This window comes from Rhinolophus sinicus, chromosome 8, assembly GCF_057876585.1.
Source record: "Rhinolophus sinicus isolate RSI-liver-muscle chromosome 8, RSI-T2T, whole genome shotgun sequence".
NCBI classification, from domain to species: domain Eukaryota; kingdom Metazoa; phylum Chordata; class Mammalia; order Chiroptera; family Rhinolophidae; genus Rhinolophus; species Rhinolophus sinicus.
This window is the reverse complement of record NC_142508.1, coordinates 10874302-10890989: the sequence shown is the minus strand read 5'-3', so window position 1 is coordinate 10890989 and position 16688 is coordinate 10874302. Positions and strand designations below refer to the sequence as shown.

Here is a 16688-nt window from a genome sequence, read left to right as displayed (position 1 = left end):
TTTAGAGCACCCTTGTGAGCAATATTGGCAGTTCAAAGCACCAGAGAGAATCCACACAAACACACAAGGATTCTCCTGGGGCCTTGGCTTTGTCCTTGAAGCTTTTTTCAGAGCTTCCTAAGGTCTTTCCTTGAGGAACCAGGGGAGCCACATTAAAGGCTTAAGTCCAGTCATTTACTTCCACGCCTCCCTGGTGGATCCACAATAAATATTTCTTAAACATCATGGGAACTCATGTTAAGAATAAAACAGGAGTATCGTGAGCCAGTTCTGTGACACAGACACACCTGAGGCTACACAGCCGTGCTCCACGTTTATACCCTGACTCTTGGACCATGCCCCTGCTCAAATTTCAGGAATCTACTGATGGAAAAGCAATAATGTTCTTCCCCACCGTTCACTCTACCCCCGAAAGCAACTACCACCTGCTGAGCTTAGATGGCAAAACAGTCAGTCCACCCAAAAGCTGGAGAACACGCTCCCTTCTGCATGGAGATCTGTACATTTGGCAACGGAGGAGAAGATGTTGACAAAGAAAAGGGAACGCAAACTCCTGTCATTGTCCTCATGGAAATCAGACACCCCTGTCATGCGCAGGGGAGGAACTCATGACAAGCAGGATGATGGAGAACAAACACCAAGAGTGACTTTCCCCTTTTCCCTGTCTGCAATGCTCTCCCATTCCCAGTTGTGCCTCTGAAGTATAACTTCTGAAATAGAGAACTCTGCTCCTTAAGTCAAGAGTGTCATTCAAGGATGGCTGGATAGAGATGTCTGTAGGTTTGATAAATTAGTATCTTGACACTACGGCCTCTAAACAGCCCTGTTGAATAGAACTTTCTGCAGTGATGAGAATGTTCTAGATCTGTGCTTTCCAATATGGCAGCCACTAGCCCCATGTGGCTACTGAGCATCGAATGTGTGGCTAATATGACTAGGGAACTGGATTTCAAATTTAATGTATTGAGCTAGCTTTGATAGGTACGTGTGGTTAGTGTCTACTGTATCAGACTGCAAAGCCCTGGAACCTGAAACAGGAAAATGCTACCTTCTGGACAAAATAAGTCATCTCCTTGGCCACCAAATATAGGGTTAGCCTAGTAGAGATGGATTTCTTTACCAGCTCTGTGTCAACTCACTAAAAGAAAGCTCACCAAAACCTCTCAGGCAAACAGATTGAGCCAGTTTTAGAAGAGCTGATCACAGGCATTTCTCTATGTGCAGTCAGAGTCAAAGGGAGGGTGGTATAGGCGTAAGCCTGAAAAACAGAGGTAATAGTAAACTACGGTTAAGAGAGAGCTTGCCCTTTCTTATCTCCTTGATAAGAGAGAAAAAGAGGGAGGGAGGAAGGGGGTAAGAAGAAATCTTGAACATTCGAGAAGGATTGGATGTCTGAAATAAATATGAAACACGCCAAATAAACATTTAGCCAAACTGAAATGACAACTCTTAAGTGAAATGGCTGCACTCTAAGCCAACGTTGGAAATATCAGTAATTTGTTGAATTAGCAGTTTGGAAATTTGGCTTTGGGATGAGTTTTGTAGCAACTGGTCTCCACCCATGCTAATCCATATACTCATGGCCACCAATGGCCACAGCGAGGGAACTAAGTCCCCCAGAACCATGCCTACACTTGTTTTTCTTGTAGAGATTGTGCCCTGCACTGGGGCACCCAGAAAAGGAACAGATGGAGACTGAAATCCAGCCTAAGCGCCACCCACCACATTCTAGATCCTGGCTCTGCTGCTGACAGAGCTCAGAGGGAGGATTTTCAATGTGTCCACCCAGATTTGGGACCTGTTTCTAATTCGAACAAAGACACCATATGTGCTAATGGTGGCCCTGGGTAGACAACATTTTTAGTTTAGTGCTCAAGTCTTGCAAAGAAGGCCATGGATAAACCAGTACACTGTCAAAGTAGGAATAGCCAGAAAAATGAAGGTGATTAAATATCACATTTCAATAAGGGATAAGTGAAGAATGAAAGTGGAGATAGTTCAGTCTAAAGAAAAAAGGGCTAAAGAAACATGTGATACCAGACTTCAAATATCTGAAGACCTATCATATAGGAAACGGGAAAGGGTCATCCTCAATACCCCCCAGAAGTGAAAATGTAACACCAGTAGGTAAAAAATAAAGGGGTTAGTTTTGGACTCAACATGGATGGTATAATGCGGAAAAAAAATTGTGGGCTTTGCGTGGCTTAGAACTAAATCTGAATCCTGACTCCAAAAATTACTAGTTCTTTGACTTGAAGCAAATTTTTTGCTCTCTCTGAGATTCAGTTTCCTCATCTGTAACATAGAAATAAGTAACTCAGAGAGTCATAATAAATAAATATGAGAACAACAAATAAAGAAGCACAAAGTACCTGACTCATGCTAACTATTCATTAAATGATAACACTTTCATTTTTCCTATAACAAACACTTCCAACAATTACACTTGACCCATCAGACCTGACCTGACCTATCTCCCTAAAGTAACCAAGAACTCCTGGCACTGAAGACTTTGACCAGTAGAGGCTGGTGGACCATTTGCCCATGATATTTTATCAATTAGGTTTCTTCTGTTGTTGTTTCAAGCAACAGAAACCAACCCTGTTTAACCTAAACAAAAAGAAAGTTTGTTAGGAAGATGTTGGATGGTTCACAATTCAGGAGAAAGGCTAGTGATCCATGCTTGGAAAAGACAGGAGCCAGCACAGCGGGAACGTCCTACCAAGGCACTGCTAATGCATATAAACAAACTGGCCCTCCCTTTGACAGTCCTTTAAGAGGCCAAGTCCAACACAGTCCAATGGTCCAAGCTCAGGTCACACACCCTAAGGGGATACCAGGGTAGTAAGAGGAAGCCACCTACAACAGCTTCCAAGGACCTCACTGGTTTCCATGCAGAGCCAGGCACCCGGACGTACAATCCCACGACTGCACACCAGAGGGTAGAGGTAATTCCCGAAAGGAAAACAGGGTTTATTTATATATGTACACTGGGATAGAGCACGAGGAATGCTTAAGGGCACTTGCCAAAGAGTTCTCCCGGCTTTCAAATCCTGGCTTCTTGCTTGATAGCTCTGTGGCCCTGAGATGCTACTTTATGACCCCGTGCCTCAGTTTCCTCTTCTGTAAAACTCTACATAATAATAGCACCTGCCTCATAAAGTTGTTGCAAGAATTCACTGAAGTAATATATGTAGAGCATTTAGCACAGTTCCCAGCGCAAACAGTAAGGCTTCCATAAATGTTATTATTATTATTAATATTAATAATGCTGAGGGTGTACCCCTGAGCGTGTCCCAGATACGCTTTTTCTGAGTGACACTGAAAATCTTGCTCTTCTGTGGCTTTCATTCAGGCCAGGAAGTCAATGGTTTTAGTGCTCTCCTTCCCAGGCCTCTTGCCTTGATTTCCCCATGTAGATAATGGGTTCCTAGGACACCAGAACTGCTCCACCAAAGCTGTTTGGAGTAATTGTAAAGAGTTCACAATGAAGTCTATGAGAAGCACTAATTGCTGTAGAGACACTAAAAACAACTACACTAATGAATCCAACACCACAGTGGGATTAACCATTCGCCATTTGTGGATTCGTCCATGTATTATGTCTTCCGAACGTTACTTTTAGTTCCTGGAAGAGGTACTTTGCCATCAATGGGAGGGCAATTTACTGGAAGTTAAAGAGCAGCTTCCCAGCATCCCATCTGCTCCCGGAAAGAGATATTTTCTCTCAAATGGCTTGGGGAGGGGGGTTAGGGGAGCGATGTGCCGTGCGTGCTTCAAAAACAACACAGATTGCTCCCTTAGCAACTCCCATGAAGCAGTGCTCTGAAGAAAATATACGTGTCTAGGTACACAGAAGTTTTGCAACAGTTTGTGTAAGCTAAAATAGAGATACAGAAATGCCTTGAAAAGGAGGCTTTCACACACAAATCATGCCGGCTTCAAAATCAATGGTGGTGCAACCAGAAAAACACCACACCTGACAGCTTGGTCAGCTGACAGCTCCCCTTTGACACACATACGTACAGGGACATTACGTACATGACTTCCTCTATACTCAGACCCTTTTCCCTGATAAAACTGAACTCCGTGACTTCTGCTAGCCTTGTACAATCTTTCATCTTCATCTTGCAGAGCCTTCGGTCACCAGCAAAATTTCAATACGATGAAATCTCGGCCACAATCCAACTCCTTGGCTATAACCAAATTTTGTTCTATGCCATATTCCTTCAAACACTTAGGATTCTAAGTTATCCAGAGTATTCCATTGAGACATGGTCAGTTCGTGTCAAACATGGCCTCAAAAACATACCTGTTCATCAGTCGCATTTTCTGGAGAGATTTTCAAAACCTTAAAACTGCAAGTACCCTCTGCTGGCTTCTCATTCAGTGGCAGAGCATGGGAGTTTGCTTATTAGGTGATCAGCTATGTTGAATTTCCTCCATATATTCAACAAACGTGTTGAGGTGCCTATTTCTCCTCCTAAAATCACAGAGCCACAGGAGCATATGGTATGAGGAGACGGGAAATGCAGTTGCTGTAAAAATGAAATGCTATTCTTGGAATACCTATGTCATTATTTGAACTGAATCTCCTTTACAATGAAATGGCTGCTGCTTAGCAACTAATGCAAAGGAAGAGCCTGCATATTTCTCTATCTCGCCCGCCACTCCCGCCCCAAAGGAGGAGTATCAACCAGACACCATCACAGTGGTGGCTTCATATTTTCACCTATACAGGAAGAGTAATGATGACAATGAGTTCATCCTCCTGGTCAATGAAATATGGATTTGGTGTGCCAGCCAGTGATTGATTCCCGCTTTGTCCGTCGTGATTAACAAGTGAGATAAAGTCAAGTGCACGAAATTAACAAAAGGGAAATGTTGTTATCTTTCTGTCGAGCCCATGGAAGCAGTGCCCTGAAGTGAAAAGACCATGGCATGTCAGATCCGACAACTGGCCGAAGCCTGGCAGTGTCCCTTACGGGCACATGGCTTTCGGAAAGTCACTCAGTGGTCATGCCAGTTCCCAGAATGGTACAAAGGCCATGAAAACAATCCCTGCTCTGCCTGTTGCCTCGGATTGTTTTCACGGTAAAATCAGATCAATTATGTGAAAGCAGTTTCTAAATGGTAAAGCCCTAAAAGCGCCACACACATTTTTATTATAAGTACCTAAATTTAGTCAGTATTAACAGTTTAAGAAACCTCCAGAAATTTGTCTTTCTTAAAAAAAAAAAAAATCCCTTAGATTTTGTTATAATTCAGCACTGGCTCATAGAAAGCTTCTGTTTTAATCTTTAAATAGCTTTGATGCTTATTTTTGAACGAGAGATTTAATTTGCTAAGAAACTCTGAAGGCTTTCTTCAAATGTGAAAGAGTGATTCAGGTTTCTTAAATGATCCTTGGGAACTTTCTAAGTGTTTCTAGCTGCATGCATGAATATACTTATGAATTCTGAAGGACGTTGTTACGGAAAAACTTACATTGCAAATACTTGCAGCCTGAATAGGCCCTCCAGGTAAGGGTGAAAGACTCAACTCCTCTAAGAATTTTTTTTCTTAAGCAAATGGCATTTATTATGCCTTTGCAACCACATAAAGTGTACATAAATTGGTCCTCACTTCTTCACTGGACCCCAAGCCATTGTACCATTATCCACCTCCCTTCACGTTCCATCCACTCCGATTACACAAGATCTTATACTGGAGGTGGAATGTGAAGTGGGAGAACCAGGCTATAACCCCTGCAACTCACTCCCTGGCCCCAGGAAACTGGGTTTCTTTCCCCCCGTCTCATGCAATGGAACATTCGTACAGTTTTAACAAGAACCATCAAGGAAAGCTCTATCTTGGCCTTCCTACAATTGTCAGTGGCACCTAGCTATTCACAGAGCTGAGTCTGTGCGTGGACAGGAAAGGAATTCTTGATCTCTCAGCCTGTCAACCTCCGTGAGGGCCTTTCTCTATGTCCTGTCTTAGGACTGACTGGACCCACTAAGATGAAAAACACAGGTCTCTCCTCTCAAGGGTTTCTAATTCTAACCTTGAGGTGGTGAAAATATGGCTATTTGCATACATAAAAAGGAAGAAAGGTGAAAGAAGAACCAGAGTGAAAAGCCACATTAGGGACGCGATAGGCAAATACGGTCACAGAGCTTAATTAACTGTCTTTTAACTAGCTTTGTGGTCTCAGGAAAGTTGCTTAAACTCTAAGCCTCAACGTCCTTACCTGTAAAACGGCAATAGTAGTAATTCCTACTTCATGGAGGGTCATGTGAGCAGCTCTTGGCACAGAGTATGATTTAATAAAATCAGTAGCTTGTAATAATTCATATTCACAAGTAGGTAGGTAAGTACATTAACACTTGCAGTCTGAATGTGAGCCAAGAAAAGCTTCTTCCTTTCCTTAGTGACACTTTACAAAAGCTTTGGAAGTACACAGGCTGCCTTTGCTGCCTTGGGGAATGGCTCATCAGTCACCGGGGAAGGAAGGAGGTGATTCTTGGCCACTGTGAATAAAGGTCGGTTAGGTCTGGTGTTCACTCTGCCAGGCAAGATGGTACCCTGAAGCTTCTGGGGCTCAAGATTTTTCTATTTCCTGCCTAACTTTAGATGCTGAGGACAGGACTTCAGTTGGAGAGAAACAAAACTATGCTACAGCTTAGTCTTTGCATCTAAAGGGGGCCAACTTAAAAGGAAGACACTGTTTAAAATCAGGCTCTCTTCTCAAAAACCTCTACAGGAAATGCTCTCTGAGAGACAGTGCCTCCAACCCTGTCACATACATAAGGACAATGAGAACACAGTTCTTTCCGTTTGAAGACTGCCCCAGAAGTTTGTCTCAAAATGACACGTGGAACTCTTTCCAACTGCTTCCACATCAACTTATATAAACCTTTAGTTTTTCTTTTTTTTCAATCTTTAAACAAATGGCTTTCAAGTTTTTTTTAAAACAAAAATTTATTTTTCCCTAGAATGTTGACATCTTTCTCATATACAAAGGCATGACACATTTTAAAAATATACGTTGGACCTTTCAAAGGAGTCTATTTAATGGCTATTTCCTGAACATCTACATGATACACAAAAGCAACCAAACTGCTTTTTCTTCACCTTTTGAAGGATAAAAAAAGAATAGATTTCCTTCCTTAATATTTATTTCATAGTCCTGAGCCAATTTTATTTGTTCAGCAAATATTTAACAATCATTTAAAATTAAATAAATAAGTAAATTCTGTGGTTTGGCCTCATTGAGATAACTGGTAGAATAACCCAGAAGAGCCTTCCATATCTGAAATGATCCAGGATAGGGAGCATCTGGAAAGCTTTTTGTCTCTGATTGCCAGAACACGGCAGCCAGCCATTGTCTGGACATACAAAGCAGACATCATCAGCCAGGCCGGAAGAGAAATAACCTCTGTCCTTGGAGTCCCTGGTGACAACTCTATTTCTAGTACCTCTGTCTTTATCTGTTTCTGACACCGCAAAGGTCTGAGACCCCTGTTCCCCAACCTTCCACGCCTGGCTTCCAGCTCCCAGACACCAGCAGGGGGATGGCCACTGCTCCCTGACTCCTCTGCACACTGACCATCTCTGCTTCACCGACCTTGGCCTTCTGCCTGCTCCGATTTCCAGAGCCCTTAGAAGCAGCTTTCTCAAGATGAAATAGGACCATTTGTAACAACATGGATGGATCTTGAGATGATAATGCTAAACGAAATAAGTCAGACAGAAAAAGCAGAGAACCATATGATTTCACTGATATGTGGTATAGGAACCAAAAAAAAACAAAAAAACAAGACAAATGAGAAACAAAAACTCATAGACACAGACAATAGTTTAGTGGTTACCAGAGGGTAAGGAGGGGAGGAGGGTGGTAGACGAGGGTAAGGGGATCAAATATGGTTATGGAAGGAGAACTGACTCTGGGTGGTGAACACAAAATGTGATTTATAGATGATGTAATACAGAACTGTACACCTGAAATCTATGTAACTTTACTAACAACTGTCACCCCAATAAACTTTAATTAAAAAAAAAAAAGAGCAGCTTTCTCCTCTTCACATCTTCTAGTAACAGTGACTATTTTTTAATAAGTTGTGAAAAGAAAAGTACATATTCTGTACCCTAAGGAATGCCAAAAACTTTCATGTAAATTTCATAAGTATATATCAATCTCATTTTCATCTTATCGGAATGATTTTATCAGTAGCTACCAACATATGGCTAATATACAATATTTGGAAAAAAAATAAATAAATCTGCTCCTTAATTAGACTTATGGATACACCACTCTAACAAACCCATGATAGCACTTACTTTATGACAGGGAGAATTATAAGTATCAACCTTCAAATAATTCTACAAGGTGGATAATACTATCATTACCACTTTATAGATGGGGGAACTATGGCACAGAGAGGTTAAGTAACTTGACCAAGGTCACACAGCAGGCAGAGGTGGAGAACTGAACACAGGAAGCACGGCTCTTAACCACTATTCCACTCTGTCGCTCATGTAATTAGGGAATAAAATAATGAGATTTGACTGCAATTTAATTATTACTGCTTTAAGCTTTGAATGTGTTTCCCCCTCCACCCAACAAAAGCCAGGCCATTAATATTATAGCTTAAGTCAGAAATGCTTCCTTATCAAAGCATCATTTATGAATCTGAAAATCTAAAGGCAAATCTCCACTTGAGCAAAATGTGTGGAGGTTGGGCGCAAGAACTACAGAAGTTCCTATCAAAAAGCTGTTGCCGTTAAATAACAGCATTTGCTCCATTTCAAAGGCTCACAAAACCTCAGGGCTGGAAGGAAAGAACATTAAAATTCACAAGCAAAGGCCCCTCTTCCCATCTCTCCCCAACCACAGCCCCTCCCTCAGCCAATACACACACACACCTGGCGACTGGATCTTCTGTGAAATCACCCAAGCAATGCGCATGCCACCTCTTTTTGAACAGTACCTGTGGACGTCAGGAAACTCACCTGCCATTCTTCGAGTGCTTTATATGTTACGTGAATACAAAGTAGCTGGCACTTTTTCCAAGACTTTGTTATTAAGTGAGTGTAAAACAAAACAAAGGCTTAGCGTCACTAAGTCAACCAAGGAGAACTTTTCCACCAAAGTCCATCAGCCAAGTTGGAAGCAGAGAGTAAGTGATGTAACACTGAACAGGGGCTGCTGGAATAACCTCGGGCCGGACAATGGGCAGGACAGACTCCGGGAACACAGGGCAACCATCTTTCTGCATGTCTGAGTTCTCATGGGAAGAAAAGTCAACTGAAAATTCCCTGAGGAGAAAATCAATGATGCCCGTTGGAAAGGGATGAGACAGACAGAAAGAGAGCCGGAGAGCTAATTAGTGCTACTCAGAAGGCAAATTAAGGCCTTTTCTTTGACAAGCTGCAAATAGCTGGTTAAGTAAGAGCTTCTGCCACCCGTCTCCAGCCTCCAACAGCTGGCTAACCGGTACTCACACGGGAAGTTATAGACAGATACACAGTCGTGGGCTGTGGGACAAAGTGTACATCAGAGAAAGGCAGACCTTTCTCTTAGTAGAAAGGAAAAAATCGCAACTGAGATGGACAGGGAATAGATCACAGTAGTAGTTTATTTAAAGAAGGCAATTAAATTCATTCATTCAATAAATATTTATCCAACACCTACTGAGCAATGAGAACGGCTTCAGAGATTCAAATGAGAAGGTGAGATTTCTGTCTTCAGAGGAGCTCCCAACGTAGCAGGGAACAATAATACTTACATAATAAGCTAACCGTGCTGAGCCCTTTGCCTAAAGTAACTCATCGAATTCTCAGAACAAACCTCTAAGGCAGGGGTGACTAGTACCTTATTTTAGAGGTGAACAGGCTGAGCCTCCCAGGGGTTATGTAACATTCCCGAGATCAACAAGGTGCCAGGTTCAAATCCTAGTGTAATTCCCAGAACAGAAAATTCCAGTTCAGGCCTCACACAGCTGCTTGAAAGCACCATGTGAGAACAGGGGAGGACGAACCACCTGTCACAGAAAGGGGACACTTTCGTACTCAGTCCTAAGGAGGAGTTTGCCTGGGGAACAAGCCAGAGATGAATTACGGGAGTGTTATGTGCCAACAGACATAACTTGGTGTTTTTATTTCCTTAACCTTCCCCTGCTTTGCATTGGTTTATTATGCCTTGCGATGGGCATAACATGCCATCCAACCAGCTCAAACAATTCCAGCAGCTCAAACAGTTCCAACCCGTTTAAATAATTTGAAATGAGTCCATTGTATCGCTATTGCCAGCAAATTAACTGATAAAGAATAAAAAAGCCTAACAGCTTAGATTTTGTTTCTCTCCTTATCTTCCTTCTTCAGTTAGAAAAGCTCACACCCCATCTCTAAATTGCAGTAACTATTATCCTAAAACTATAATTATAGGGTCTCGGAAAAAATAATTAGGGATCGGTATTACCAACGCAAGCTTGTGTAAGAAAGCAAATGTCACAACCCAGCATGTAGGCAGTGGACCTTCCAGATGTTTCTGGTCTCACAGAGAGACTGCCTGAGCCCACTTCAAGGACCCCTCAGGGCTGCAGAGGGAATGTGTACCCCAGATCCCACCCCAGAAGGCCGTGGAAGGTGCAGCCAGCCTGGGCCCTCACAAGGGGTCCTCATTTCTCAGATCAGAAAGTGAAGAGTTCCCAAAAATCTAACTCTAGTCTCATTTAATCTGGCCCTATGCAGTAGTGCTGCTGTTGTCACAGAAGAACTGAGCACCAGGCAAAATTCCCTTCACCTTCTCTTCCCCCAATTCCTCATGCTGTCACTCTTCTCTGTGAAAATCAAGCCTCCAAGAGAGCAAATGGAGCAGATTAAATACTCTGGACAGTGGTTCCAGGGCCCTGTTGCCTGGTGTGTGTCCCAACAGGATGTCTACACGCGCCAACTCCTGAGTAATGACTGAGGAAAGGAACATTCAGTTAGAACCAAGGTTTACACCTGAGCTGAAAGTCTAAATATCAGGCAAAAACATAAGTAAAACCGATTTACAAAAGAGGATGCAGCATGCTGCTACTTGGGAGAAGAAAAGTTGCCCCCCGTACACCACTGATTCCCGTGCAAGGAAAAACAATGCCCGTGTTACCCTACTTGGCTTTCAATATCCCCGTTGTCTTTCTTATAATCACATAATCTTGCTTTGCAGGACAAAACACCAAAAGGAAACACCATGTTCTTATCATCAACATGCAAAGAATAACAGGTCCTTTTGTACCTAGTTGCCTAATCTAAGAAGTCGAGTGCTCCTTTCCACGACTTTTATTTCATACCAAAAACTCCCTGCAAAGAGGATCTGGTATGACGATCCTGAAGAACAGCCATCAGCATGACACATGGAAGGAACTGCCCAGGCTTCCTTCAAGCAAAATCACACGTCATCAATTACTCTGCGCTGCTCAAGGGAGTACAGACAGGCCAGCTCCGCACGGGATCCACGTTCACCTACACAACACCTGTGTAATTTTTTACCAAAAGTAGATAATACTCTGAGACAGGTGTCTTCATACAGATGGCAGGTGTCATGTAGGTGGTTTCGTTCTCAGAAGCAAAACCGATCTATTTTCTGATGATCGTGAACTCATATTCATTTTTATTTCTGAAACAGGAGAGGAATTCCTTCAAATGATGTCGCCAAAGGGATACAGACCAAAGACTAAAGTATACAAGGTATAATACATAATGGTCTGTGGTTTATTACAGAAGAGTTTGCATATGACACTGTACAAATCGCATGTGCACACACGTAGAGAGAGTTCAAACCAAAACTGAATGTTTAGGGAAGCATGATGTGGTCCAAAGAAAAAGTCGCTTACAGTCAGATGTGGGTTTAAATTCTGCCTCCTACCCAAGAGCTAAACCTCAGGTTCATTTTCTATAAAATAGAAATAATCATAATCACAGCATAGGACTGGCATGAAGAGTAAATCAAATAGAATATACAAGAACATTTAGTGCAGTGCCTGGTACACAGAAGTTACCTCTTCTTCCCCTCCCCAGTGTGTCTCTAAAAGATTTTTTAAATATTACTGACTTAAATGGGAATTCTTACAGTGGCTGTAAAAAAAAAAAAGTCCTACACATTATATAGTCATTGGCACATATGTATCTGTTGCAGCACCATAATTTGCAAAGAAAAAAGAAGTAGTAATTTTAAGAGAAAAGTACCAGCTCACTTGCACTGCCTTCTAACACCTTCAGCTTTACAGTCTACAGAGACTATTTGCTCTAGGGGAGCAGAACCTAAAATAAAGGGAAAATTCTCATGGGAAAAATGGTTCCCAAAAAAAGCCAAGAAAGAAAGGATAATGAGGGGAAATCGAGGGGTATATGTAAAGGGGGTTATTTTACTTAACAAAGTAAAAGTCATGCAAAGTGAATAATCTGCCTCCAGAAATGGTTATTTAAAGGCTTTTTGTAAAGGGCTCTGGTTCCTAAAAAGACAAGAGTCACTGCATATGCCCACCCACTCCTCATTTATTTTTAAACCCTAGCTTATATGTTCCTTAGCAACAGAAGGAGCAGATGAGACCCCCCTACACACATGCACACGCACACCCTCCCCCAAAGCCCCCTTCTTGCCTGTCAAGTGTCATCCCACAAATATCCATGTTCTTCAAAAGATATTTTTGACCTACCTGCAAATCTCCTTTTCCCCACCTCAAATGATCCTCCTTCCACAGCAGCCATACCTCACACTCTAACTTGAACCTTTCACGTAGACTCCATCTGTGAGGTCTTCCTGACCCCCTCCATTAACTTCCAACAGTCACTGTCCTCAAGTGCCCCCCAAAAGTGAGGTGGCATGGTCCTCCCTGAGGAGCCAATGCCCAACTCCAGCCAAAGCTGCTCTTGCCTTCCAGGCCATTCATTCCCCACCAGTGAAATGGTCCGGCCCAGCTACCACACAAACCATTGTGAGTGGGTAGGCCCCTGACAAATGGAGACACTCTCCAGGTTACCCAGGATAAGCACGTGCCACATGAAATCACCTACCGTTTTGGTGTCTTTCACCTGACTTGGAGACTGCCTGGCCTTGTTTGGCTGGGCATGGCTTATAAGTTCAATGATCAATTGTTTGGCCTTTGGGAGAAAATCAAACAGCAGTCCTCAGATATTAATGTACTTATGCATTGCAGGAAGAGCCTGTTAAAAAATTCCCACCCACAGAGAGTTTGATTTTGTAAGTCTGGGGTGGCGGGCATTTTGAACCAGCCACCTGAGGTGATACTGACGCAGGTGAATCAGAGACTGTAAAGCTTTATTTAAAGGGAAATGATGTCCACAGAGCGGGATCTATTTTGTATAGCGGATTCTATCCCGCTGCAGGACAACTCTGTCTGGGTTCACATCTATATTTGTGGGTGTGCACACTTACACATGCACGTGTGAGCACGCAACCCAGGAAGCCATGGCCCCACACACTCCCTGTGCACGGGAGAGAAGCTCAGAGAACGGCCCCTGCCAAGAGGCAAGCTGAAATGATTTCCCTTGCAAACTCTGGCTTTGTAGCCCGACCCAGGCAGGCGTTCAATGAAAACTCATGACAGCTGCCCAGACCCACAAAGAGCTGCAAGTGAGCAATACCCCCTCGAACTCAGTTCCTACATTAGGCTGAATGTAGTCCCTGTGCCCCTAAGGGCCAGACAGGCCCTCGTCACTAGGAAGTAGAACTGCCTGTGTCCCAGCATATACCTCCCTAGAGCTCCCCGCTCTTCACCACCTGCCTAATTTTAGAAACCATAAATATAAAAAGAAAGACCCATTCGGTCCTGATCTACGTGCGTGACTAAAAGAGCAAGTCAGGTGAGAAATTACCTCAAAGCACAGTGAACAAATGCACTCAATGGATGTGGACCAGGAAGACCGTTTCGGCGGCGTCAGAAGCCACTTAAGAGATAGACAGCACAAGCCTGGTGATTGGGGCCTCAGACCAGGCAAAACCAATGGGGACGCCAATGATTCACACACATGCCCCCCAAATACAACACACACCCTCATAAACCCACACACCTCTGTCATCTGTCATCTGCTTTGGCTTACATAACAGCACATGGTGTGACAGGCTTAATACTTTATATGGGTTTCTGGAAAGGACGGCTAACTCAACAGGAGTAGGGTCATAAGCGTGCTTTCACTGACCCCTTTTCAAGAAATACGCCATGTCCTAGCAGGTGCAAGTCTTTGTAATTCTATGCTTGTTGACCACCTGGACTTTTAAAATGAATAAGCAGTACAGGTAGTCTCTGAAACCCTCCACACCTCTCAGTATCTTTATTCTTGCCTGGGGGGCGGGGGGAGGAGAGCGGGCAGAAGACCTACTGAACCCTCAGTTCTCATTTTTGGATCCTGACACATTTTGGGGGACTCTTTTTATCATGATTTGGTGGCCATTTATCTCACACTGCCCTTGTCTCCAAAATACATCCATCCTCAGGGGCAAGCACGGTCCCATTCTCGTCCTCACCCCTAGCTTGTCAGCGGGCTCCCCAAGTCGCCCTTCTGGGCACAGGAGAGTGGGGAGAGCACATCTACGTGTAACCCCATAACCAGCTGCGTGTCTACAAACTGACCCATATGGACTCCTGCTTAATGGGGGATGTTGAGGCAGGTTCAATTTCCATAAGGATTTATGTTCAGTACGTTTCTCTCTGCCAGGTGATCTCAACTATTAAGTTAGTGCCAAAGGTTCATCCAGCAAAATCTGGAGGGTGGGAGAGTGGCTGAAGATGACACCGGCTTAGGGACAACTTTGAGGATTTCCCTCAAGAAAACCAGGCATCTGTGTGTCTGCACCCCCCACCCCACCCCCACCCCCATGCACACACACACGCGCGCGCATTTTTGTTGTGCTGACCTCAGGGACCCCATCTTCTCTCCTGTTACAAGGGGAAAGCGGGCGCACGTAGCTCCCCTCCAGCCCAGAGTGATGGGATGAGAAGAGAACACATCTCCAGAAAGACGGGCGGGGAGGGGAGAGCGCGCGCCAGGTGTCTCCAACTCCGTGGCAGCGCCTCTCGGAGGGAAAAGAGCGGGTCTCACGCCCCGCGGCGGCACCTGTCTCGAATCGCCTCGCTCCCGCGCCTACCTGTAAGAAACCTGCTTCCGGAAAGTTAAGTTCTTCAGCTTTTCCTCCAGCGCCTCGTCCTTCTCCTTCGGGCCGGCGGCCGCGGGCTCCTCCAGGGCAGCGGCCCCCGCCGCCGCCGCCGCCGCTGCGCCCGCGCCCCGCGGGTCCGCGCCGCCCTCGGCGCCCAGGCAGCAGCTCCCTGCGCCGCTCCCGCTGCTGCTGCTGCCGCCCGTCGCCCCCTTCTCCTCTCCCGCCGAGGAGCTGGGGTTCATGGCGACCGCTCCGGCGGCCGCGAAGGGAACCGAGACGTCGCCGCTGTAGAGGCCCGGCCCGCTGACCGCGCTGGCGGCAGCCGCCGCTGCAGAAAAGCGAGCAGGACCGCGCGCCGCTGGCAGGGGCGGCAAATGGCAGCCCCTTCCCGCAGCATCCATCCGCGGCTGCAACGCACCGGGGCATTGTGGGAAACTCCGTGCCTCCACTCCCCCTCCCCGACCAATCAGCGGCCACCACCCTCCGCCTCTCCGCGCCCTCCCCTCTGCAAACCCGCGCCCTCCAGCTCCCCCTTGCCTTTCCTAAATCCAGAGCACAAGCCTGGGCGGACCCTGAACTGTGTCCTGAGGCGTCGGGCTGCGGAGAGGGAAACTCAGGGGAGGGGACGTGGAGACGCCGGGCTGGGGGAGCGGGGCGCGAACACAGGCTTCAACAGTGGAGACCGCGGGAGGGAAACTCCGGGAAAAGCGTGCCGCGCCCTGGTTCATACACAAGGAAACTGGAACCAGGACGGGCGAGCTGCCCTGCCCCGGCACTTGGCCCGTGAGCGGTGGCGCCCACCTTGGTTCCAGTGCCCTTATTCCAGAGGCCCTGGTCAGCATTCTCTCCACCACCGCTCTCCACATCCAGGCAGAAGCCGCCCTACGCGGGAAACCTTTGGGGGATGTAGAAGGAGCGTGGTCGGTACGAACCCGGCAGAAAATTCGTGCGCAGTGTAAATTAAGGGGTGAGAGAGAGGTCAAGTTTATGATACAGGTGAAGCGCCTCTCAGGGAGAAGGCTGGGACCCCTTCATACCTGAATGCCCCAACCTAGCGTCTTCCTTACGCATAGAAGGCTCTCCCTAAATAGCTGTTATTCCGATTGAATCGGATCATAAGGCCCTCAGTGAATCAAAAAGGCTGAGAGAATCCAGGAGGCAAAAGTGAGGGTGCGTGCAAGGGTTGAATGCTGGTGCGTGACCAGAGAGAAGGGGACGAGGGGCTGCCTCATAGAGGGGCTTCCAACCACATGAGACCCCACTGCTCAAACAACCCAAGTTTGCAGCCTCTGCAGATTTAACTGTCCACCTCACTCCTCGTTTTTGTTTCTAAGATAATTGAAAACTCTATAGGGCTTGAATGACGTGCTCGAAAGTGTATGAAACATAGTTTTCCCAATTAGGGGTTTCCACCCAAGAAATCTCTGCTGCCAACAAACACACACACACACAAAAATCCATATTTAAGGCTAAGTGCAGTAACCAAAATATATATGTACATATACCTGCAGTAAGAGCACCAAACCAGTCAACAAGTTCGGGGTCG

The 16688-nt window shown here is 45.3% G+C and overlaps 1 protein-coding gene across 14 annotated transcripts in view; it reads right to left on the bottom strand.

The window, feature by feature from the left end:
• Positions 1-15568, bottom strand: part of DGKI (diacylglycerol kinase iota) — a 377839-nt gene extending 362271 nt beyond the window's left edge. For all 14 annotated transcript variants that reach the window (XR_012490351.2, XR_012490352.2, XM_074315319.2 and 11 more), the window contains exon 1: positions 15134-15568. Coding sequence is in view for 12 of the 14 variants with exons in the window: in XM_074315319.2 (XP_074171420.2) it covers positions 15134-15543 (410 nt within the window). In the remaining 2 variants the exon portion in view is untranslated. The remainder of the gene's footprint in view (positions 1-15133) is intronic.
• Between the last annotated feature and the right edge of the window lie 1120 nt (positions 15569-16688).